General features: G+C 32.8%; 1 protein-coding gene across 1 annotated transcript in view; it reads left to right on the top strand.

The window, feature by feature from the left end:
* LOC136983042 (nucleobindin-2-like) overlaps positions 1-25975 on the top strand; it is a 44361-nt gene that overhangs the window by 16110 nt on the left and 2276 nt on the right. The window contains exons 5-10 of the mRNA XM_067279668.1: positions 5227-5318; positions 12569-12754; positions 14745-14835; positions 20507-20565; positions 21946-22038; positions 22108-22197. Coding sequence (XP_067135769.1) covers positions 5227-5318; positions 12569-12754; positions 14745-14835; positions 20507-20565; positions 21946-22038; positions 22108-22197 — 611 coding nt within the window. The remainder of the gene's footprint in view (positions 1-5226; positions 5319-12568; positions 12755-14744; positions 14836-20506; positions 20566-21945; positions 22039-22107; positions 22198-25975) is intronic.

Consider the following 25975-nt stretch of genomic DNA (forward strand, 5'->3'; position numbering starts at 1 on the left):
CAGCATCATCACTACTGATGCCCTTATTAACAAACTACAACAATTAAACATTCATAGCAATATTAGACTAGCATCCCTCAACATAATAAGCATGTACCCCTCAATCACACACACTAAAGTTAGAATCACTTCACTCTAATGACCAGCGGCAGCCTTAATGATTGCGAGGCTCTGGACAGCAGATCTTTGCGAGGCCCCAGACGGCAGATCTTTGTGAGGCCCTTGTCCTTTGTGCAAAGTATGTGAATTGAAAATAGATATTTCTGATGATTGACGAGAAATGCAAAAGTTATAAATAAATAAATTTAGAGTATTAAAATATTATATTAGAAGATTTATAAAAGTTAACAGTCATAAAAACAACAAATTTGTAATGATGATAAACTAAGGTACATAAATGCCTTAAAAGATATACGCAGGGATTTAAAAACGATGTTTGTGGCTTATAACTAATAGCTAAGGATAAAATAAAAAGTTTTAAATATCAACTTTTTTCTACTCGAGTTGTTGCGCGAGACCCCTGCAAGAGCGAGGCCCCGGTGATTGCCCTGCTCATTACCCCCTAAGGCTGCCACTGCTAATGACTGCCCTAAATGGCTAACTGAAATAATCATGTTTAAATTACCTAATAACTTTTTGAATCGAAAGGCAGGTACTATAAGCAAACTGAAGGGATCCTCATGAGTAGCTGTGTAGGACCAAAGCTACCTGAAATCTGCATTAGAAAAAAAATAGATGAAAATATATTAAACAACCCAGGAATTTTAGGCTTTTACAGTTACATGAATGACTGCCTACTCATTTATGACAGCACCATAACTGAAATCAATCAATTTCTAAACACATCAATAACCTATACCAGTGATGGGCAAACTACGGCCCGCGGGCCAGATGCGGCCCCTGAAATGTTCTATCCAGCCCGCGCGACACTATTCCTAATCTGATGAATAAAAAAGAATACAGGCTATAAGGAAAATAAATATTTTCCTTTCTTTCATTTTATATCAGTGACGACATACAAATTTATTGACTTATCCTAGATATTGGAATGTTATGTTGAAAGTGAGAGGCACTGGCTGCTGGAAACTTTGTAGCGAAGACTAAAACTGGTAATGCGGCTAGATATCGAAACACATTTCTTGATTCAGACCTGTCTTAGCGTTTGCTAGTTTTACTCTGCATATTGTGAAAAATTTTAGCCCTAAGATGTTATCGAAGAAACGTAAAGTTGATTCCGTGAGTGCTGTGTTTTCAAAGATGAATGGACTTGGAAGTACTTTTTCACAGTTTTTAAGGATAAACCACTATGTCTCATCTGCAACGAAACTGTAGCAGTCTACAAAGAATATAACATTTCACGACACTTCAACTCTAAGCACAACGATGTCAAGGTTAGAGCCATGACCGAAGAAAGAAAACAAAAAGCAAAAGATCTACGCAAAAAACTATCAGGTCAGCAAAGTATTTTTAAGAAAGAAAATAGTTCTCAGCAAGCAGCTACACATGCAAGTTATGTTGTAGCATACAATATTGCTAAAAGTAACAAAGCTCTCTCTGATGGAGAGTTTGTTTAAACACTGCATGCTCAAAGTTTGCGATATTTTATGTCCTGACAAAAGAAAAGATTTTGAAACAATAAGCTTATCTCGGAAAACAGTGACTTTTAGAATCGAAGCAATAGATAAAAACATATTATCACAGTTGGAATTGAACATTGGCCAATTTAAATTCTGCTCAATTACTATGGATGAAAGCTGTGATATAAATGATATGCACAGTCGCTATTATTTATAAGAGGTGTTGACGAAAACTTCTGTATTACAGAGGAACTACCATGCATGAGGTCGTTGAAGGAAACTACAACAGGGTCAGATATTTTTCATGAATTTATGGAAGGAATTTCAACTTTGAAAGTACCTATAAATTGCATATGTAGTATAACAACAGATGGAGTGAGAAATATGACAGGGAAAAAATCTGGATTTGTTGGGATCTTTTAATGAAAAATATCCAGATAACAATGTTATATTTCTACATTGCATCATACACCAAGATGCCCTGTGTAAATCTGCTTTGGATATGAAACCTGTGCTTGATGTTATTGTGAAGCTGGTTAATGCTATTCAATCCTGAGGCCTTGCTCACAGATAATTTTGGGAGTTTCTAGAATCCATGCAATCTGAGTACTCTGATATATTGTACTACTCGAAAGTAAGGTGGCTTAGTGCAGGACGCGTCTTTGAGCGAGTTTGGAAGCTGAAAGACGAAATAGTGACATTCTTCCTTGAGAAACAGCTCTGTAGAGTATAAAATCCTGGAAGATACTGCATGGCTTTCGGATTTTACATTTTTTACGGATCTTCTCTGCCACATGAACAAGTTGAATGTCAAAATGCAAGACAAAAATCAATTTATCGATGATATCTGGGGCCATCTCAAAGATTTTAAACTACAACTTGCTCTATTCGCAAATCAGCTTGCTAAGAATGATTTGTCTCATTTCCTGAGGTTGAATTCAATAGCCCTGGTGAAGAAGGAAAAGCTTAAGAGTTACGAAGATAGTCTGAGAAGACTCCATGGTGAATTTGAACGAAGATTTGAAGACTTCGGTGTCATTGAAAAAGACTTTGAAATTTTCAGTATGCCTTTTAATGTGAACTGTGAAACAGTGAAACCGGACTTGCAACTTGAATTGATTGAATTACAATGTAATACTCAACTCAAACAGTTGTTTCTTAATGTTCCAAAATTAGAGTTATACAAGTCCTTGTCGAAATCCACTTTCCCAAATCTGATATCGCATGCCCAGAAAGTTACTGCTATGTTTGCTTCATCATATATATGTGAACAGGTGTTTTCTACAATGAAACTTTGAAAGAGTTGCCTTAGAAACAGACTGACAGATGAGCATTTAACTTCTCTTCTAAGAATAAGTGCATCCCAGTTCAAACCAAATTATGAGAAACTTTTAGAAATGTAGTCACATTTACTTCATCACATTCTCCTTCATAATCTTCAGTCATTAGTAGGGCTTAGTATCACAACAAATACAAGAATTTTGTAAAATGTATCATTGTCATTTTTTAATAAATTATATTGGCCCACCTAAAGTTTTTTTCCTTTCCTTTGGCCTCCTCTTTAAAAAGTTTGTCCATCACTGACTTAGATCAAAATATAAAATTTTGAATCAGAACTCAAAAAACCACCAATTACCTTTCCTCATGGGCATAGCCAAGAAGGAGCATGGGTGGGCCCACCCCTCAGTTAACCTGGTGCCCCTCCCCAGAAAAACACGATTCGAAATTATTAAATCCAATCAATCGGTCAATTATATTTAAGTCACAACCAAGCAAGCATAAGGAGATACATTTGAAAGCTTAAACAAATAATTTAATAGTGAACTGCCATGCCATCTAGATTTTGTTGCAGTCGTAAGATTGTAGCATTTATTAATTTGAAACAAAATAATTATTCACCTATTTAACAAATTGAATAAATTTTGTTTAAGGCATTGCTAGAGTTTGATATTAATGTTACAATAACGTATGATTAAAGGAAGTTTCATATTATGTGTGTGTTAAGTTATTGTTGATTCCTATGGAAATTCCATTTTAATGAACAATAATTTGAAATAATTCAATTTTGTGTCAGGCTGGCCTCTACTAGGCCCCCCATAACAAAACCCTGGCTAAGCCACTGCCTTTCCTAGACATTTTAATCACTAGAATAAACAATAGAATTAAAATTAATAGATTTATTAACCAACTAGCAGATGAGCCAGGTGTTGCTCAGACAAAAGTAACGATAGCAAAGATTAAGATTATTAGATTATAGCTGATCTTACCTGTTTTCATCAAGTGCAAGAATTAGGTCTCCCTCTTCTGAGACTAATTAGAAAATTTTTAGATATATGCTTACCCACTGGTATAACGATAATTAAGATTCACAGCAACCACTAACCCATGCGTAGTACCACTAAGTGATGAATGACAAATGTTTTTGTAACCCTTCTGGGTTCTTTTTCAGGTTTACTAAATTTGAAAAATAAGCTGGATTTCCCAAATCATTCATAAATATAAAAATCATACATAAAATTAAACATTAAGGCGAAGAGTTCGAATAAAGCGAACTTATGTGCATGCGCTCCCCATGTCAAGTTTATATATGATGAAACACTATATATTGTTGAGAATTTTTAGAAGGATCTAAAAATGTGTTCAATTTCCTGCATAAATACAAAAAAGATGTTTAAAATAGTACAGTAGAAGCCAAGTTCTTCAGGGTAATCCTAAACTTTCTCCCCCTGTGGTGGGGAATTTTTGAAAAATCCCTTCTTAATTTGCATTCTCATGGCATACCCTATTAAAACACAATCTAAATGCAAAAAACTGCATCTAAAATAGTATAATAGAAGCCAAGTTCTTCACGGTAAGCCTTAATCCTCTCCCTCCCCCATGGGGAGAATTTCGAAAAATCCCTTCTTAGTGTACGTCTTCATGACATACCCTAACTGTGTACCAAATTTCAACATTCAACTCTTAACCGTTTGGGCTCTGCACTTATTATCATTATCAACCCATCTTGATTATATTATAAGATGCAACGTTAAAAATGTTATATATTACAACTCAGAGATCCCTTTATACATAAAGAAAAACAAATCAACTTGTTTATCAATAAAATTAAAAATAGAACTACAGCTATCGTAGATCAAAATTTCAAAATAAATGAAATTATTAAACTATTTTTGTTAAATAATTACCCCTAAACCACCTTATTAAAATGGTTAGGTAGATTAGTTAATAGAACACCAAACATAGTCCAAAACATTAGTTTGCCAACAAAATCCTATAAGGTTCCTTATGTAAAAAACATTTTCAAAATAATTCAATATATGTATTGTACTGTACCACCCCACACAAACAAAATACAAAAAAGATTAAGCAACAATAATACTATTATCAACATTTTGGAAAAAACAAATGTGGTTTATAAGTTTTCCTAGAGTTGTAACTACATTTATGTTGGTGAAACCAAAAGAAAATTAAAAATATGCTTTAAAGAACACAGTTAATTAGCACACATGGTTAATTAGCAAAACTTTGAAACCAAAGATGCCAGAAATCTGATGGTGTACCTCTATATGATATTTTTTATACTGTTTTACATACTGTATAATTATAAACTAACAATATATTTTTTAATAATGATGTAATTTTATTTCAGCAAAAGGAAGGCCTTTTAAATATCCAACACATTTAGATTTACGAAATCCTCATACATTTGAAGTTGAAGATCTTAAGAGATTAATGCAAACTGTAAGTAAATGAAACATCTTTGGAAGAAAACTTTGTATCCTTTATTTTTATTAATATATTGTAATACTTGTAGATATATCTTTGGAGATACAGTGGGTGATCGGTTAATGAACAGTTCGGATAATGAACACTTTCGCGAAAAATTTTTATGTTCAGACAACAAACACATGTTCAGATAATGAACACTTCACAGAACATACAGAAAAAGAAGCGACATAAAATAGTGAATACCGATTGGTCTTTCCCTTGTCTCCAGGTGACAATTTGAAACTTTTAGGAGCTCTGGAGACATCGACATCGATGCTCAACTCAATACCAATTGGATAGTATTCTCCCAATTTTGAAACTCTCCCTTGTAATTCCAGATTTTTGTTTACCTTTCTGACAAATAATCTTTTATAGTCTTCACGAGACTGTCAGGCAGGTACTCATTAAGTTTTGCGTCAATTTTTATTTACGAAAGGCAAGAGTTTAACTGTCCCATTGGATATTCATTAACGTTTTAATACCAAATTTCGAATTTCATCTGGACCTTGCATTTAAATAATTTTTTGTGTGCTGGTTGATTTCTGTTCTCTGAATTTTTGTAAGTGCTTTTCTGAACTTATTATTTAAAAAAGAAACTGATAATATTATGGAGCATAAAAAGAGTGGAGTATCAAGAACTGTGCTCACTGTGAAACCAAGCAAAATATAATAGCCAAGGTAGAGAGTGGGCAGAAGATGTCTGATGTTGCTAGGCAGTATGGCTTGAACAGGTCTACAGTAAACACAATCTTAGGTATGAAAGATATATCAAGAAGTCTCAAGCAATTAAAGATCTTTTGAGGAAGTGGGAGGATGTCAGAACTATGGGCATTCAAATGGCATCCAAACCAGAATGAGGTTAATAGGCTTGGAGATCTCTACAATTACAATGCTATTAATTACCTCCAAAAAATCCTGAAGAAGAGAGAAAAGCAATCGACATTGGACAGATTCTTTAACCCCCACAAATGGAAAAAACATCTAATAAAAATGCAAGACTGTGTATATATGTATTTTTACTATTACATATATACTTTCTTATTACGTTTATTTATATTTTTTATTTTTTGGAGTCTCCAGAACAAATTAATCAAATTTCCGTAAAAACCTATGGTAAATCGATAATCGGTTAATGAACAATTCAGATAGTGAACAATGTCTTGGAACAGATTATGTTCATTAACCAATCACCCACTGTATTTACTTGTTTTTTTTTAATTGTAAGTGGCTACTGCAATGCCCTCAACTAAAGTGAGGTAACCAACCCAGCCCTGGTGTTTCTGTGGCAATGCATCCACAGACCACAGAGGCTAGAAAACCATGCCAACAGATAAAATGGACATTAGAAATGAACGCGTTTATCATCTGTACTTACTACACCATCACAAAATGAAACAAACATGACAGTGTACAGACAACAGCTACACCATAGATTAAGGTGACCAGACATCCTGCTTTTGGAGGGACAGTCCTGATTCTTAACGATTTGTCCCGAGTCTTGCAGAGTTTTAAAAAAGTCCCGAGTTTTCGAAAGATTAAGCTTCGTCAATTATATGTCATAAACTTATATCTTATGTTTAAGATTCATAAAGATCATTTTGTGTAGTAAAATAACAACCTTTTTTTCCCATTCCAGCAATATTTTAATTACGTAAAAACATTTTCAACTGCTTTAAGCAGCCATCATCAGTTAAACAACAAAAAGAACATAGAATTATAAAATTATGAAAATAAGAACAAAGAGTTCTAAATTTACGAAAAATTAAACGAAATTCTATTGCGCTTGCGCAAATTGTCGGTAACACGCTTGTGTGTTAATAGAATTTCGTTTAATTTTTCGTAAATTTAGAATTCTTCGTTTTTATTTTCATAATTTTATAATTCTATGTTCTTTTTGTTGTTTAACTGATGATGGCTGCTTAAAGCAGTTGAAAACGTTTTTACATAATTAAAATATTGCTGGAACGGGGAAAAAAAGTTTGTTATTTTACAGTATAGAAACAATTCCAGTAAGCTTTGTTTATTCATTTTGTATCACACGTATCAGTACCAAGGTGTACGTGAGCATCAGAAATAAAGAATGCTGTGCCAACAAAACCCTTTATGTTCGTGACAAAGACTGACAGAAAATGATTTGGAGTGCGCAGCTGCAGCAATGACAACAATCTACTAAAAAAAATTTACTGAACTGAGAAATATGCAAAAGAGTAAAGAGGTTTTAAAGATTTATAATAGTATATATATTTATTAGATTTGTAAATTTTACATATGTTGAAATTAACAAAATATAATACAATACAATTTTTGCATTCTTTGATAATAAAATTTTATTGCTCTAGAACACGGATCACCAAACTTTTTTCACAGTGGGCCAGATAACTGGGAGAATGACCAGCACAGGCTGTATAACCATTTTGTTCAGTACAGCAATAATACACAATAAATAAAGACAATCAGCATATTTATTTATTTGTTTGTGAAATTGCTTCCCATAGAAACTTCATTTCAGGTACTTACACAAAAAGTGCTCTGATATCTAAAGTTGCAGAATGTTGCCGAATTTTTTATTTCACTGATTTATCTAAAAATTTTATTACTGTCAGATGCAAAAATCAGATTGGTCCAATTTTGGCAATTTTACTTACATTTATTTTAATTTTTTTTTTACATAGTAAGTTTATCTACAACCTATGATATTTCCTTATAAATAATTATATTTTAGTTTGTTTGCGGCACAGTGCGCAAATGGGCTGGATCCAGCCTGCACACTGTAGTTTGGTGACCCCTGCTCTAGAACAATTTTTTCAACAAGATAACCAACCACTCCCCCCCGTCTATTTTGTTCCACTTCACCAATGTTAAAATCTTACCATAGATTCACACAACTATTTCCTTACCTCACTGTCACTGAACAAAGGGTTGTTGATCAAAAAATAACAATTATACAGATCAACCTTATCTCACAAACAACACTTGAACTCATCAAACAACAAGATTGCTGATCAAATACATTAAGAGACAGAAACATGATCTTTATTAATGTTAAATGTAACCTGCCAGGATAATCCAGCAAAAAGCACTGATAATAGCACACACACAACTACCAGTAATGATACTACTGACACTTCCTCATCCACCACTGATAACATAGACATAGATTTAGTTAATATGCTCTCACTTATATTTTAGGAAACACTCATTAAATATACAGGTACAGATCCCATACAAAGACCACGAATACCAAAAATCAACACGTCAAAGGTAGTAGGAAAAACACTAAATTATGTAAACACTACCACACTACATCCATTCAATGTATACACTCTCAGACATTCGTACATTAGTTTATGTTGGGGCAGTCACAGTAGTGACCCATCATGGACTGAAAATACAATCGCAGACAGATACATACAAAACACAAGCCTGCCTGGCAGAGAAGAATAGAAACACAAATAAATGACATTAGACAGCAATTAGGCAGGCTGACACAATACACTAAAAACAACATAACACCCAAATTAAGGAAACAGCTCAAAAACATTTTTAAGAAAATAAAAACACACACAAAACATGAACATCACAACACACACATTACAGAATACATTGATACACTAAAACAAAAACTTGCTGCCAAAGCACGTAGACTCAAACGATACAAAACATGTACACTACGAAAACAACAAAATAAATTATTTACAAACAATGAAAAACTCTTTTACAGACAAATTAATAACAAAGCAAACACTGATACACAGCACAGTGGCACACCAACAGAAGAAGAACTCACAACATATTGGTCTTCTCTTTGGTCCAGTGCTGTTACGCACAATGCAGGCTGGATCGAGGAGAACAAAAATTTGCATAACATACCAACTATGCCCTGTGCTGAAATAAACGTACACAACATCCACTACGCTGTTAACAGAACACACAACTGGAAGACACCTGGTGTAGACAACATTCACAATTTCTGGTACAAAAAATTTACATCACTGCACCAGGAACTAGCTAAACATCTAACACACACCATCACCAATCCACAAGACATGCCAAAATTTCTTACTCAGGCATCACCTACATAAAACCTAAAAACAGCAATACCACAGACCCCACACAATACAGACCAATTACATGTCTTCCAACACTCTACAAATTATTGACATCCTGTATTGCAAACAAAATATACAAACATATTGAAGAACACGACATTCTAACGGAACAACAAAAAGGTTGCCGTAGAAATCACAGGGGATGCAAAGAACAGTTACTCATAGATTCAGTCATTCTACGGCAAGCACACAAACAACACAGAAACATACACATGGCTTATATAGACTACAGAAAAGCATTCGACAGTGTTCCACACAGTTGGCTGCTACATATTCTACATATGTACAAAATACATCCATCACTCATTGCATTCTTCCAAAACACTATGCAGCACTGGAGAACAACACTACATCTCAGGGTTAGTAACACTTCCATACAAACAAACCAAATATTCATTAGGCAAGGAATTTTTCAAAGAGATTCCTTGAGTCCTCTCTGGTTCTGCTTAGCCCTGAACGCATTATCCAACATGTTAAACAACACGCAATATGGTTACAATATCAGACATGAAAAAACAACACAGTTTACACTGTCACATCTCATGTATATGGACAATATAAAACTTTATGCATCCACACAAAAACAACTTCATCAATTCCTACAAATCACACATTCATACACCAAGGACATACAAATGGAGTTTGGCCTAGACAAATGCAAAACACTTCACATAGAAAAAGGAATCCTGAAGAAAGAAGATTTTGCACTTGGAAATGGAGACGTTATTGAATCCATGGAAGAGGGCGAGTTCTACAAGTATTTAGGATTCCAACAGGCCAAACTAACAGAACATGCACAAATAAAGCAAAGATTAATTAAAGGATACCAAAGTAGGTTAAATGCTATTCTCAGAACAGAGTAAAATGCAAAACACACAATTAAAGCAATAAACACATATGTCATCCCAGTACTCACATATTCTTTTGGACTAACACAGATTCAAGCAACTCCAAAGGAAAACAAGAACAACACTTACTAAGCATAAACAACATCATCCTAAATCCGCCATAGAAAGATTAACCCTTCCATGTAAAGTTGGCAGACATGGCCTGATCAACATAGTTATCCTTCACTACAAACAAATACAGTCACTGCAAGAGTTTTTCCACAGAAAACAAGAAACATCACAATTACATAAAGCAGTAACTCTCGCAGACTCAAATAACACACCATTAAATTTACACTCACAACATATGGACATGACAGAACATGTAAAAAGCATAGACACCATTAAGTAATTGTGGGTTAAAAAGGCACTCCATGGCAGGCATCCCTATGACCTGAGCCAAGATTTTGTTGACAAAACTGCATCAAACAGCTGGTTAGCCTGGGGATGCCTCTTTGGGGAGACAGAAGGATTCATGATTGCCATACAGGATCAAGTCATAAATACTAAAAACTACAGAAAACACATACTCAAAGATATAACACTCACAAATGACACATGCAAAAAATATCGCATTATGCAAGAAACTATACAACACATCACCTCTGGTTGCAATCTCTTGGCACAGACAGATAATTTACATAGACATAATCAAGTAGCAAATATAATACACCAAGAACTTGCAAATAAATACAAATTATTAGACATCCACGAACCATACTACAAATATATCCCACAGATAGTATTGGAAAACAACATGCACAAAATGTACTAAGACAGTGCCTAATCACAGATAAAACAATTTACTATAACAGACCAGACATCACACTCATTGAAAAACACAATAAAATCACATACATTATAGATATATCCATTCCAAACACTCACAAAGTACAAAACACATGCACTGAAAAAATCAGTAAGTACATGGAACTCATCCAGGAAATAAGGCATCTGTGAAAGATGGATAGGATGCTTATTGTACCTGTTGTTCTCTTCTCTACAGTGTCATACCACACTACACAAAAGCCTGGAGACATTACAATTGAAAAGAAACACATACATCATACTACAGAAGTCCACTATATTGAATACATGTCATATTGTTAGGAAATACCTGAATACAGACACAGACACTGACACACTTATTTAATTTTTGTCTTGTTTTGGTTACTATGCCTTGACTGTGGTCTGGCATAGTACACAGCCATCGGTCTCAACTGAGTATAACCCACTAAACCCAACAAAATAATAATAAGCACAGAGCTCAAACAGTTAGGAGTTGAAAGTTGAAATTTGGTACACAGTTAGGGTATATCATGAGAATGTACACTAAGAAGAGATTTTTAAAAATTCCCCCCGCGAGGGAAACAAGAGTTAAGGATTACCATGAAAAACTCGGCTTCTACTGTACTATTTTAGATGAGGTTTTCTGCATTTTTGTGGGAAATTGAACATATTTTTAGACCCATCTAAAAATTCTCTAATTAGTCTCAGAAGATGAGCCTAATTCTTGCATTCAGTGAAAACAGGTATGATTGGCTATAATCTAATAATCTTAATTTTTGCTATCATTAGTTTTTGCCTGATCAATGCTGGGCTTATACACTAATAATGTATAAAATATTATTTTCGTTTGTCATTTATCAACAGGTTTTCCTACTATTTTTACTAATTATGTTTTCCAGTGAATCCAATTATGTCTGTCTGGCCTTTTTAATAGGATTTTAGAATAATGTTTATAGTAAAAAAAATTTGAGTTTTTTTTCTTGTTTTGTAATTTTGAAATGTATTTTAACTATTTCTTAATTCAGGTAATTTATAGGTATGTTAATGAAATATCTTTTAAAAAGCATAAAGTAAAATCTCATATACTAATTTTCTGAATTGTTCTATTTGAATGCAACTTTTTATTTTTTAAAATCATGTTTAGATATGCTAAAATTGTATGCTTCTAATATTGTCTGGAATACACTATCAATTGCTCATTACTTTATTGCTACTTAATATCAATATTGATATTATTTATCTAAACAAAGAAGTTGCAGTCATTTAATAAAAGTTCCCAAAAATGATAAACTATATGAAAATATGTAAAATATCCTAAATAAAAAAATTTAAGATGATTATTAAACTTTCTATGTTGATTTGTAATTTTTATCTTTATTGCTTTAATATGAATTATTTCTTTAAATTATATTTAATAATATGTTTTCTATTTACTTAGTTACGCAAGGATATGGAAAAAATTTCAGAGAAAAGAAAGGAACAATTCAAACAATATGAATTGGAAAAAGAGCGTAATTATCGAGAGAGATTAAAACAATTAAATGAAACAGAGCGAAAAAAAGCAGAAATACAACATGAAGAGATGATTAAAAAACATAAAGATCATCCTAAAATTCATGAACCTGTATGATATTTTTTTTCTTCTTCTTTTGAATTTTTGAATAAAATTTATTTTTTAACATTCATTTAAAAAATAACTTTATTCTAATTTTAAGCACACATAATATTATATAATACCTTCAAAAACAGTGGTTTAATATTAATGGTATTAAAGTTTTATTTTGTAGAGAAATTAAAATCAACTGTACAAAAGTATTTTAAATATTGTAACACTAGAAAACATACAAGTTATTGTTAAATTTTTGAAAACTTTAATAATAGAATTCAAATATGTCTGTTTTCTATTTAACATCAAGATATAGTTGAAGAAAAAATTTACTCGATAGAAATATACTTGTGTCCAAAAACTAAACATAACCATTAATTTGGCTAATATCTCAAGAACTACTGGTCAGTACAATTTAAGTTCTGCAATTTACACATACTGTCAGAACATTTGTATTCTTTAGGCAACAAACAATTAAAAAACAAATTTAATCTGAAGTATGTCAGGCTAAAAACAAGATAAAGTATTAAGCATTGTCATAAATTTTTTTTCTTTGAAAATGGTTAATATGATGCATGATTGCCTTCTCCACACATTCACACTTACAATGAACTGTGATTGCTCATGCTGATTATAATATTGTTTATCAGCTCTGTCAGAAGCAACATCCATTCTTGAACGAGAGTACCTTGAAGCTCCTGAGGTGTTCTTGGTGGACTCATTTTCTTAGAGCATCCCACATGTTTTATTGGCTTTAGGTCCAAAAATCTTGCTGGCCATTTCATTTGATGAATACTTCACTACCAAGAAAGTCATTGATAAGTGAAACACTACTTGCAAAGGCATTATGTCCACAAAAATAAAATTGCATGCATACCATCCTGGAAAATGGGTTTCCAAAACCTTACCTCTGTGATGTCTTGCAGTAATGGCATCTCTTGCAAAAATGTAGAGCTCAATATGACTACTTGCAAATTGATTTCTTTTCATAATGTTTGTGGGATCAGGCTTCCCACTATCTTCAAATTCTAATCTGATGAGAATCATTCTGTAGATTTCTATCTGGACTCCTACCTTTGGATTGGATCATTATGCTTACTTTTTTGAACATAAGATATATTATATTATTGAACTTATTATGAATATTGTTAACTTATTGAATATTAATTAGAATTTTATCAAAATATCAAAAATTTTAATATGAAAAGATACTGAAAGTTCAAATCAAATGACTGCATTTATATTCTTGAAAGATTTTATGTTTCTATAATATGAAATTATACACATAGTTTAAATATAATATGAATATTTTTAAATTTTGAAGGAAATGCTTGAAAATCAACAAAAAATGACTAGATATGTGCAAGAGCAGGGACATTTGAGAGGGGAGAGCCAAAAATTTTCCCAGAGCCCAAAAAACTTAGGATCCTAAAAAGGTTCCTAATTCTATAAATTAATAATTTTATCAAATATTTAAATTCATAAAAATAATAATCTCAAGAAAAATATTGGCATATGAATAACTTTCTAGCAATATTTTAGGTAATTGAACAAAATATTCAAAAAATTTAAAAAAACAACAAAAAAAAATTTAAATTTGGGAAATAGAACTAATAAAATTATGAAAGTATAGCATCTTTTCGTTCTTTTTTTGTCTTCTTAACTCACTCGAAGTCGGATTTTAAAGAGTAGCTTTTTACTTGGATTTTAATTTAAAGTTTTTTAGAATTGAACAAAATATGTTCAACAGATTTAACATAATACAAAATAGATAAAGAATATTAAGTTAATACTTCATTTTATATATTTATTGTAAAGTCTATTTTGTTTAAAAATTGAATGTAGTTACTAACTTTATAATTGACAATAATATATTAAGACTTTTTTTGGAATTTAGGAAATTTAATTATTAAAGCTTTCATCTAAATTTTGGCATACCATGATTTGAGCTTTCATCATACTTTTATTTATGTTATTTTTTTTTTAAATTTAATTAATATCTTTATAGGGAAGTAAACCACAATTAGAAGAAGTTTGGAGAGAGGAGGATGATTTGCCTGAAGATGAATTTAACCCCGAAACATTTTTTGACTTGCGAGGTATCATTATAAAAATTTTATACTATAAATAAATCTTAAATTTAAACATTTGTTTAGGAAACATAGAGAGTAAAACTTCAAAAGCAAGAAACATTTTTTTTTTTGTCCAATTATTGACAAATGAACAAATTTATTACTTTTTTAAATTAAAAATTTCAAAAATATTTAACATTTTGTGTAAATTGAAATAATATATAGATGCAATACAGCTTGATCTTCATGCCAACTGTTGAATAGCAGGAAGGAAAAACTCACTGAGCACAACATTATTAACAGCTTTTTTATACTGCTAGCACTTTCAATGAATCTATGATCGTCATCTTCAGGTGAACAAAAATTTTAAAATGAACATAAATGTTCTAATGTGAGATGGAACATATTATTTAAATTAAAACTTGAAAAAAACTTTTTAGAATTAAAAGCCATTACAAACTTCAATTACATTCAATGTTATGATGTGATGCAGCACGTGCATGAATGCAGATCCACATTAACAGTGTGACAGTCGATTTAAATTGCTGTTTAACTGTTTATACATGCTGACCCATATGTTGGGCAGGTCAAGAGTGGGAGTGTTGCACAATTCCGAGGTTGTTGTGAGGAGAGCTTTCCATATAAAGATGAGTTTTCTATTGCTACAGCCTCTGAGCATTGTTATTTAAGCCTATACTGGCTCAAAAAAGGTGCTCAAACAAAGCTCCACCCCATTACGTTATAGCTTTGTTCAAGCGCCTTTTTTGAGAGCTCTGTGGTGCGCTTTCTTTTCACCACATCATCATGGTGCTCAGCTAGGTGGCTAGTGAGCATTCTTGTTGTAGCCCCAATATACTTTATATTCATCCCCATTACAGGATTCTCCAAGGGTATAGCATAGACCCCCTTTACTCTGACAGCCAGTCATCGCTTCAGGCACTGCACGACGGGTATCACAGGGATGAGTTGGTACTAGAGATCAGAGGTAGGGTACTGAGGGTAAGGCACAAACGACACGTTGCCCTGTGCTGGGTCCGAGGCCACATTGGGATCTCGGGCAACGAGCGTGCCGACTAACTAGCCAAGGCGGGAGCTAGGGGCCCATTTGTGATGGAGAAGGTAGCACCTTCGGCTAGTCACAAAAAAGGTACTCTACTGCAACAGTCAAGGACTCACTGGCAAGAGCGCTGGAACCTCAGTACAGTAGGTAGGTCAACCTATGCCTTCGTGCCTGAAGTTGGCCTAACTCCGATCAGTTGTAATTGGAAGCTGACCCAAATCCTAACGGGACACAGGAAGTTTCCCCACTACAAGTCCAGATTTGGATGTGTGGATGGTTGCTGCTCCTGTGGGTGCCCACGTGGCAACGCAAGGCACTATGTACTTGAGTGCCCTTATACGGAGGACATCCGTGTGAGGGCTAGTCACATCGACTGGACAAAGCCCGCAGACCAAGTACTTAGAACACTTGCAGCAAGTAAAGGAAACTTTAAGACTTTAAAGGACATGATGGAAGTAGTTCTGGGTCTATTTGACCTTTGAGCCTGGTGTTTACACTAGGCAGGGTCCTCCTTTTGCAGGGAAGGGGACCCCACCACCCATTCAGAGAGTATCCTTCTCCTCTGGTAGAGTGCTCTAAAGTGCAGCCTTAACCGCACCAAAACATATGTTAGTGTAAGAGGGTCGGATTCGGAGGCGATGAAGGCAAGGAAGGCATTAGGTTTGGTGGCTCTCTAGGCTCACCAGAACCCGAGCCAGAGCCAGAGCACTTATCCCAGGTTCGATTTTCAGTGTGTAGGAGCTTGGTGCCCTCCGGGCAATGGACCGGCCTGTGATTAGAACATCGTCTCTTAGTACTCTGTAGTGCCATTCAGCGGAGCAGAGGCTATTACTTCGAGTTGATTAGATGAGGCATAGACCCCCTGATGGTAACAAGAAGGCTCATCTCCACTACTGAATTTGCACAGACTCATCTGCAATGACTGAGACAAATTCTCTAACTTTGAAAAATTGGAGGTCTATGCTACACTGATGGAGAATCCTGTAATTGGGATGAATATGAGGTACAGTACATTGGAGCTACAACAAGAATGCTCACTAGCCACCTAGCTGAGCACCAAGATGATGTGGTGAAAGGAAAGTGCACCACAGAGCTCTCAAAAAGGGTGCTCGAACAGAGCTACAACCTGTTATGGGCTCAAACAACAATACTCAGAGGCTGTAGCAACTGGAAACTCATCTTTATATGGGAAGCTCTCTTCACAACAACCTTGGAATTGTGCAACACTCTCACTCCTGACCTTCCCAACATATATAGGTCACCCTGTATAAACAGTTAAACAGTGATTTATATCAACTGTCACACCATTAACGTGGATCTGCATCCATGCATGCGCCGCATTACATCATAACATTGAACATAATTGAAGTTTGTAGTTTGTAACGGCTTTTAATTTTATAAAGTTTTTTTAAAGTTTTAATTTAAATAATATATTCCATCTCATATTAGAACATTTGTGTTCGTTTTTAAATTTTCATTCACCTGAAGATAACCATCATAGATTTGTTGAAACTACTAGCAGTATAAAAAAGCTGTTAAAAACACTGTACTCAGTGAGTTTTTCCTTCCTGCTAATACACAGATGCTTCTGCTTCTTACTTTTGATGTCAATAGCAACATATTACTGACATATGCCATAGGTTTTAAATAGTAGTAGAGGAGGACTGACTAGTTTAATAAAATTTGAAACACTGGTTTGAGAAACTTTGAAAACAAAAGAAAGTTGCTCCCTATACTGATTGTTGTGGGAATGACATCTTAGTGTCAAATCTGATGGAATCAACAATACAGACAATATCAATTAAATATAAAAATTTAAATTAGAAATAATTTGTAAAAATAATACTTACATTTATTCAAAGACATTTTGTGCATTAATTTATGGTAAATAAACTGTTAAACATACACTCAAAGTTATGCACCAAAATGGTGTTGGAATCAAATGAAACTTTACTAATATGAATATAATGATGATAATAAGTTATTACAGTATCATACCAAAGGGTTGTTTTTCAGTGGAACGACAAAACAATTTAAAGAAACCTTTTAGTATGTATAGGACTACCTCTTGCCTGGATACATGGAGTGATACAGTTGAACAAGGAGGAATACAGGCATTTTATACTATCTTGAAACAGATTTTCCCGTAGTTGCTGCAACTCCTTACACTTGTTGATGGTAAAAGCTGGATCCCATATGGTTCCATAAATGTTTAATAGGTGATAAATCTGGAGATTAAGCAGGCCAGGTAAAATTGGCAACATGACAAAGATTTTTCCAGAATGTCTATCTGTATGCAGCCAGGCATTATCTAGCTGAAAAATGGCTGTTTGCAGCCCTGCCATGAAAGGCAACACAGGATTTCCTGAATTTACGGTATCACCATACTGTCAGTCTTTCACATCACTACTAGGGATGACCAACTGTCATACAAGATTGTTCCTCAGATCTCCATATCAGTAGTGGAGGTTGTGTGCCATTCAACAGTAAAGGCACAATTGAAGCCTTCACTAGTGGTTCTCCATACTCTAACATTGTGGCCATTCATTCTTAAATAGAACCAGAATTTGTTGCTATAGATAATATGCTGCCAGGTCATAGCAGGTTATACTTCTCTGTCATTGCATCACTGCAATAGAAGCCACTAATGTCTGGGTGCTAATGGCAGATTGTGTAATGATTGCATTAATGCAAATTTGTCTCTGTTAGTCATCCACCAAAGATAAAAGAAGAGACAGGGTTTCTTCATGAGGTTTCCATCTTCTCTGGATGGTAAACAAAGACACCATTGCAACTGTTTTATGATTATTTCTCCTGATAATCTGTGTCAGATGTCCAGAGTCTTTCTGCTTTGTATGTGTGCTCTCACATATCCACTGTCTCCAAACCTCCTCACAATCAATCAGAGCAGTTCTGATAGGCAACATGGCCAGTCTGCCTCTTAGCTCAGTAATGTAGCCTTTCTGAAATCCTGTCAGGTGTCCTTTGATTGCATGGTATTTGAATACCATGCTTGGTACATTGCTTGGTATTTGAATACCTCTAAACAACAAATACCCAATATGTCTGTTATTTGGAGGTCTTCAAATGCATTCCAAGGTATCTATTCTGAATACAGTGAATCTTGTGAGCCTTTTGTAGAATACTGGGGTAGCAATTTTAAAGTATCCTGGTGGCTTCTAAACTCAAAACTATTTTCACTTTTCCAGCAAATGAGTTTAATCATTAAATAAACATATATAGTATGTTTATTTAATGATTAAACTCATTAAATACTATATATGTTAATTTAATAATTCACATTTTTCCAGCAAATGTGTTTAATGTTTTTGACTTTAAAAATTATCTGTTTCAGCATTGTTATTGGATTTTAGTATCATGGTGGCATTATCAGCATGCAATCAGATTAGAACTGCAATTAATTACATATTTGTCTGGGACAGCTGAATGCTGAGTTTTACAATAATTGGATAATTCTATATGAGTAAAATTTTTTGTCAATTAGTGTATATTGCCATAAATCTAGTGTTTTTTAATCTGTCTGGCTTTTAGAAAACTTGGTTTATTGTGATTTATTTTTAACTAGATATATTGTACCATAAATTGATTCACAAAATAGCTTTAAACACATAGTTATGATGGATTTCTTGCTGTTTGATGTCATCTCCGTATTTGGGGAACACACTACATCTGGCTACCAACATAACTCAATAACAGAACATACCATGTTGGAAGAAATGAATAGTTTATACCTGGCATGTCATGCTGTTCTTTAAGACTGATAATTTAGAGTCACTTTTAGTGCTGTAATGGAAATTGTAGGTCCTCCTACAGATTTTTTGAAGATCTTTTTACTGCGATATTAATAGTCCTTGGATACTGGCAAGAGAAATAAAGCAATTTTATGTGAGGTTTGTTTCTTGCTCAAGCAACTCTATTAATGATCTTGAAACTAAATTTTTTTTTATGGAAGTCTTTCTTGTATCTTGAACAGTATGCCTACCAAATTTAGTGGCATTTCAATTATTAGATCAAGTACCAGAAAGCCCTCTAAATAGGGGAAATTTAATTATGGCCATCTCTCTCTATTCTTCTTATAACATAACTGAATATAAATAAAAAAGATAATAATGTTTATTAATATAAATTTTTTTTATTATTATAAGTATATCATGATCTGTATAATCAATTATTTTCAGATTTTTTTAACATCATAATATGTAATAATGCTCATAAAAATGGCTTCAGAATATACAGAATATTTTTATGAAGAAGCAGTTTTTATGAATATTCGAAGATATGAGTCATTTGGTTATATTAAGTAAAACATAATATTCTTATAAGATAATGTAGAAAAATCCATTAAAAAATTTTTAATTTAAAGTTTCATTTACAAAATCAAAAACTAGCTTTTGATTTAGATAAGAATAATTCAAAATTTTATTTAATCTTTTTCTTTATTAAAAATATTTAAAATTAGGCAGTATACAATGAAAATGCCTAAATAATAAATATTAATTAATTTCTGATATAACTTTAAGACAATTTCATAATTTCATTCATGTATTTAGTAGTCATGTATGAAACTAAAAAGTTATTATTAAACTTAGTCAAATTTCATATGACATTTTTTATTAGATCTCAATGGAGACCAACATTTAGATACTGAGGAGGTTGAAGCATTTGTAATAAGAGAAGTATGTTTTGGTTTAATGCAAAGATTTAATAATAATTATTATTGTTTAAATTATATCAGGTCAGTCCATAAGTCCACGCGCATTTTTATGACCTTGAGAAAAATCTTGTTTGCTGTTAAAAATGTCAGTCTAATGTGATAATTTTTACACCGAAGTGTTAAATTGGATCTGGTTCATATAATACTGTTCAGAATTGTGAACATTTCAGTTGTTTATTTTCGTTAAAATGGAAGTAACTGACGAATATAAAAGACACGTTTTATACTTTTTATTTTTAAGTGGTGAGAATGCTACAAATGCAGCCAAAAAAATAAATACTGTACATAATCAAATCGTAATTAGTGCAAGGACTGCGCGGAAGTGGTTTGAAAGATTTAGAAACAACGATTTTAATGTGGAGGATAAGGTTCGTACTGGAAGACCCGTCGACTTCGATGACGACGCTCTCTCCGCACTAGTCGAAGCAGAACCATGTTTAACAGTTCAGGAAATTGCGGAACGTTTAAATTCATCCCACGGAACCGTTCATAAACACCTACGACAAATCGGAAAAGTTCCAAAGCTAGGAAAATGGATATCGCACGAACTGTCAATAGCTAACCGACAACAACGTGTAAACGTTTGCACTCCTCTCTTATCCCGTATTGCTTTAGAACCTTTTCTTGGTAAGCCGGTTACCGGAGACGAAAAATGGATCCTCTATAATAATGTGACGAGAAAAAGACAACGGATGGATGGCGACGAGCAGCCAAAACCGACTGCAAAAGGTGGTTGCATCCAAAAAATATTCTTTTGTCTGTTTGGTGGGATATGTCGGGTGTAATTCACTTTGAGCTGTTAGAACCTAATCAAACAATTACAGCTCAAATGTATTGTGAGCAATTAGGGCATTTAAATGAAAAATTGAAAAAAAAATCGACCGTCGTTAGTGAACAGAAAGTGGGTTCTCTCGCAGCGTAACGATGCCAGACCACACGCTACAAAAATAACTGCACAGAAACTCGAAAGCTACAACTGGGAAATTTTACCTCATTCACCATATTCGCCAGATATTGCTCCCAGCGATTATCATTTTTTTCGCAGTTTGCAGAATTTTTTAAAAGGGAAAACTTTTGAGGACGAGAACGATGTAAAAAAGGCTATTTCTGAATATTTTGATTCAAAACCGAAATTATTTTACGAAGACGGGACTAAAAAGCTACCATCGAGATGGCAAGAAATTGTACAAAATAATGGTGAATGCATTATAGATTGAAATAAAATTTAATTAAAAATTTTTGCTGCTTTTTTTGTTGATAAAAATACGCGTGAACTTATGGACTGACCTGATATATGTCTTTTATGATTAAACATAAATCTTAACGAAAATTGTTTTCTTAGATTCGGAAGATGTATGATAGCAATAATGAAGAAGATGACCCTGTAGAAAGAAGAGAAGAACTAACAAGAATGTCAGAGTATATTTTCAAAGAAGTATGTTAAAAGCTTCTAATTTTTTTACACTATTTATTCTTTATCATTTTTAAAACAATTTTTCCATAGGCTGATAAAGACAATGATTATTTAATTAGTAAAAAGGAATTTTTAGAAATGACCAGAAGAAAGGAATTTGAAAAGGATGAAGGTTGGAGGGTAATTAATAATAATCATTTAAAAATTATAAAATTATCAAAAATCATCAGATGTTTCAAATGTGGTTGATAATTTATTTTTTTTTACCAAAATGTCATTCATTAAACGAATTATAAATGTTGGTTTGTAGCAAAACTTAAGGTGTTTTTTATTCATAAAACATGTATTTAAATCCTTGTGAGATCAGAGTCAGTAAGTTGATAGGAATGCTAGAGATCTAACAGCATTAAATCCACATGACCAAGTAATGATGCAAATTGATAAAAGAAACTGGGAGCCTAGTGAAATAATAGAAATAGACAGATATCAACCAAGGTCTTATATTGTGTGCATAGACAAAGATGGCAAATACTTCATTTGTAATCAAAGATTTTTAAGGAAGTTTGACATGAATAGATTTAGAAACATACTACTCCATAATAACTCCACCACTCGCTGTCGAGGATGGCTAAATATTATATTTGTCTTCAGGATAGTGATATCCTTTCGACATCAGGACCTGACACCAGTTAAGATAATTAGTTGCATTGTAACTTGTGAGTACGTCTAATCAGCAGTTGTATGTTTGAGTGTGAATGTTTCAATTTTAATTGGAGGGCTTCATCGAGTGGCAGATGGTTGTGTCAATTTGTGAATGGAGGTAGAGACAAATCCACTAACAAACTAAACTAATCTATTTATTAAGATATATAATTAAGCATATACAATATATACATGGACAGCATAAATAAAACAAAGCTAATTAAATCATTAACAAAACATAGGACTATTGGCTAAACTGTGGGATACTGTCGCTGACTGAGAGAGCTTACAATAAAAGGAGCATATTACCCTAGGAGTGCTTTCCTTCTATTATAGGATGAATGTCTTGGCCTGGATCAGAGTCTTAGACAGGAACTGGCATGGCAGGGCTGTTTCAATGGCAGCCACAACTAAGAATAGGGTACTGTCCCCCTTTTAAAGAGAATTGGACTGCCAATCGGTTTTGCTCCCAATGTGTCATACTCTTGGTAAATTTCCATTCTACAGGAACTAAGTATCTGCTGAATCAGAGGAAGTTGAGACGAGATGCATAGATTAATAACTTTTTATCTTTCCTTTCCTGTTTTACCAGATGTTCCCAATTAACTAAATTATTATTTTAAATTTATGTTAAAAATATTTGTTTCTTTTTAAATTGAATCATTCCCTGCTCCAGGATCCCACATCCTATTCCAGAAGTGGAGATGTGTAGTTATTAGTTTTTAATGAAGATTATTGTTTAAAGAAAAAATACTTCAGTTTAATAGTTTAATAATAAGCAGTATTGCCACTGTTTTCATATTTTATAATTTTTCAAATTTAAATGCTTATGTTTATAAATTCTTTCTAGTCCATATGCAGAAAATTTGTAGTTATGCCAATTACTATTATTATTTGTATAGACTATTTTCTGAAAATTAAATAATATGCTTTTCTACAGATGCTGCTGAAAATGTAATTTAAAAGGTCTTCCAATTTATAACTTTCATTTTTTGTGTTTTTATATTATTTATATGATAATTTTCCCAAATATATTGTATTTGTTTAATGGGAACTAGGAACAGTATGCTGCTTTGGATATTTGTTGACTTTAAAAATAAATGAATTTTCCATCACAAAAATTGTTTTGTATTCTGCATAAAATTAATAGTTTATATTACAATGTGAATTTTTTTATATAAAAATGTTTAATATGTAACATTACAAATACTATAAATTTTTTCATTAATTAAACTCTCCCTGTTTTTGAATTGTTTGGAGTTCATTGTAAAATGATTGTCACGTGGTTGATAATTTCTCTGACTTTGAAATTGAAGCATTCTCCCTTGAAATTTCTAGTTTTTCTATCAATCTGATTTAGTTGCTATGAAAGGTAGGCCTGATTAGTTTGGCTTACTCAAAATTTGCTTGAACAACTGGTTCAATGACAAAGATGGACAGTGGTGGTAGACTTTTCTTTTTGATGTCATATCTGTTTAATATTTTTATATTAAAAAAAAATGCACATTATAATATAATCTATTAATTTAATGCCAAACATACATTTGAATTTTTTAATGTTCCAATGTTTGAATATTGTAAAAGTCAATGACTTTTATGCCTTGCTCTATTGTGAATTTTTCTATAATAAATTTTCAAAGAATAAATTTTTTCAAAATTTGAAACAAAAGTTTAAAAATTTGATAAGTGTTTGCTATTATATATTTTTAAACGGTGAAGTGACGTATATTAATATAATATGTAGTTAGTTGAATCCATGTCCCTTCCATTTCATTTTTTTTTTTTTAATTGCCAATTTTTATACATAACATCTATCTGATTGTAATATTACTTAAAGTATAAAGGATAAACACCAGAGCAAAATTAAAAGTTAAAATAAACAACTGAAGTGCCTTTGACCAGTGTGCTTCTTCTCTCAGTAAATCGCAAATGTTTTCAAACCTGACGAGGTTCAAAAACATTTGCGATTTACTGAGAGAAAAAGCACACTGGTCAAAGGCACTTCAGTTGTTTATTTTAATTTGTAATATTACTTATTTATTAATTACATTTAATGGATGATAAGTATATATTACATTTTGTTAATTAGCTTCCATTTCAGCAATTACCAGTCCTATTAATAGTATGTTATTCTTGAAAAAAGAAATATTTCTTGTTTTTCCAGATATGAAAAATAATTGAAACTGCTTAACTTTTGTAAGGTTTGAAGACTCTTTTTGTATATATAGTACTTATAAATTATATAAAATTTAACATATTGGCTCAGGATGCCTTAAACTTTTGAAAATAATATTTCTGATATGCTAATCTAATGGATCTTGCTATTCAGTGCATTAATAATTAAGTAAGGCATGTCCAAAGTGAAGACAGAAAAGTGAATCAAATTTTCTCTTAAAACTTTTGTAGTGCTACGTGACTATGTATTATTATTTTTTTTTTTTTGTTGTCTCGGTTTCCTTTTTGTATGTATCAGGTTTTCTTGTATTGTACGATGTCGTGTGTATTTTTTTGTTATGAATGTCACCTCTTAGATAGCCTCCATGAGAAAAGCCTTCTGATTGGTCCAGGGTGGGACACGTGAGTGAAGTGGACTTCCGGAGAGCAGGAAGTATAAATTAGGGAACTCTGACGATTGAGGACACATTTGTTTTTGGATTCGTTGAGAAAAGTACTAAGGTCAGCAAGAACATCGAAGTTAGGCCGGGAGAGCAGGTGTTGAGAAAGGGAGACCATTTTCAGTAGGAAAGTACAATCCATCTCCATTGTAGCGCAATTGAGGAATAACAACGAGGGTTGTACATCTTGTAATGTGAATTACATCTCAAACAGAACTATTAGTTTTGAGGTTTGATGTAGAAAAAAATGCTTGGGAACTCGAGACCGTGTCACATTCACTTAACCTAATGTCATGATTCATTGAAGTTTACTGTATGCAATTATCGTGTATGAGAAAAGTGTGTATGTATATATGTATATATAGTATTGTAAATTTTGTTAGTTTTAAGTCATATATCGTGTAAACTTGAGCGGTAGGAATTATCTCACGGTTATTGTACTGTTAGAATAAATTACTGTTTTTTTCTTGTCAATTTCGTGCACGTGTAATTGGTGTAATTACAGTGTCCTTAATATATATATATTAAGGACTCAATTGACTCAAAGGACTCAAGGAATAAATATATATATCCATGGATCTAATATATATATATATATATATATATATATATATTGGATCCATGGATTTCGATCCATCAGA

Source organism: Centruroides vittatus, unplaced genomic scaffold (assembly GCF_030686945.1).
Source record: "Centruroides vittatus isolate TY-2023 unplaced genomic scaffold, ASM3068694v2 contig_875, whole genome shotgun sequence".
Taxonomy (NCBI): Eukaryota; Metazoa; Arthropoda; class Arachnida; order Scorpiones; family Buthidae; genus Centruroides; species Centruroides vittatus.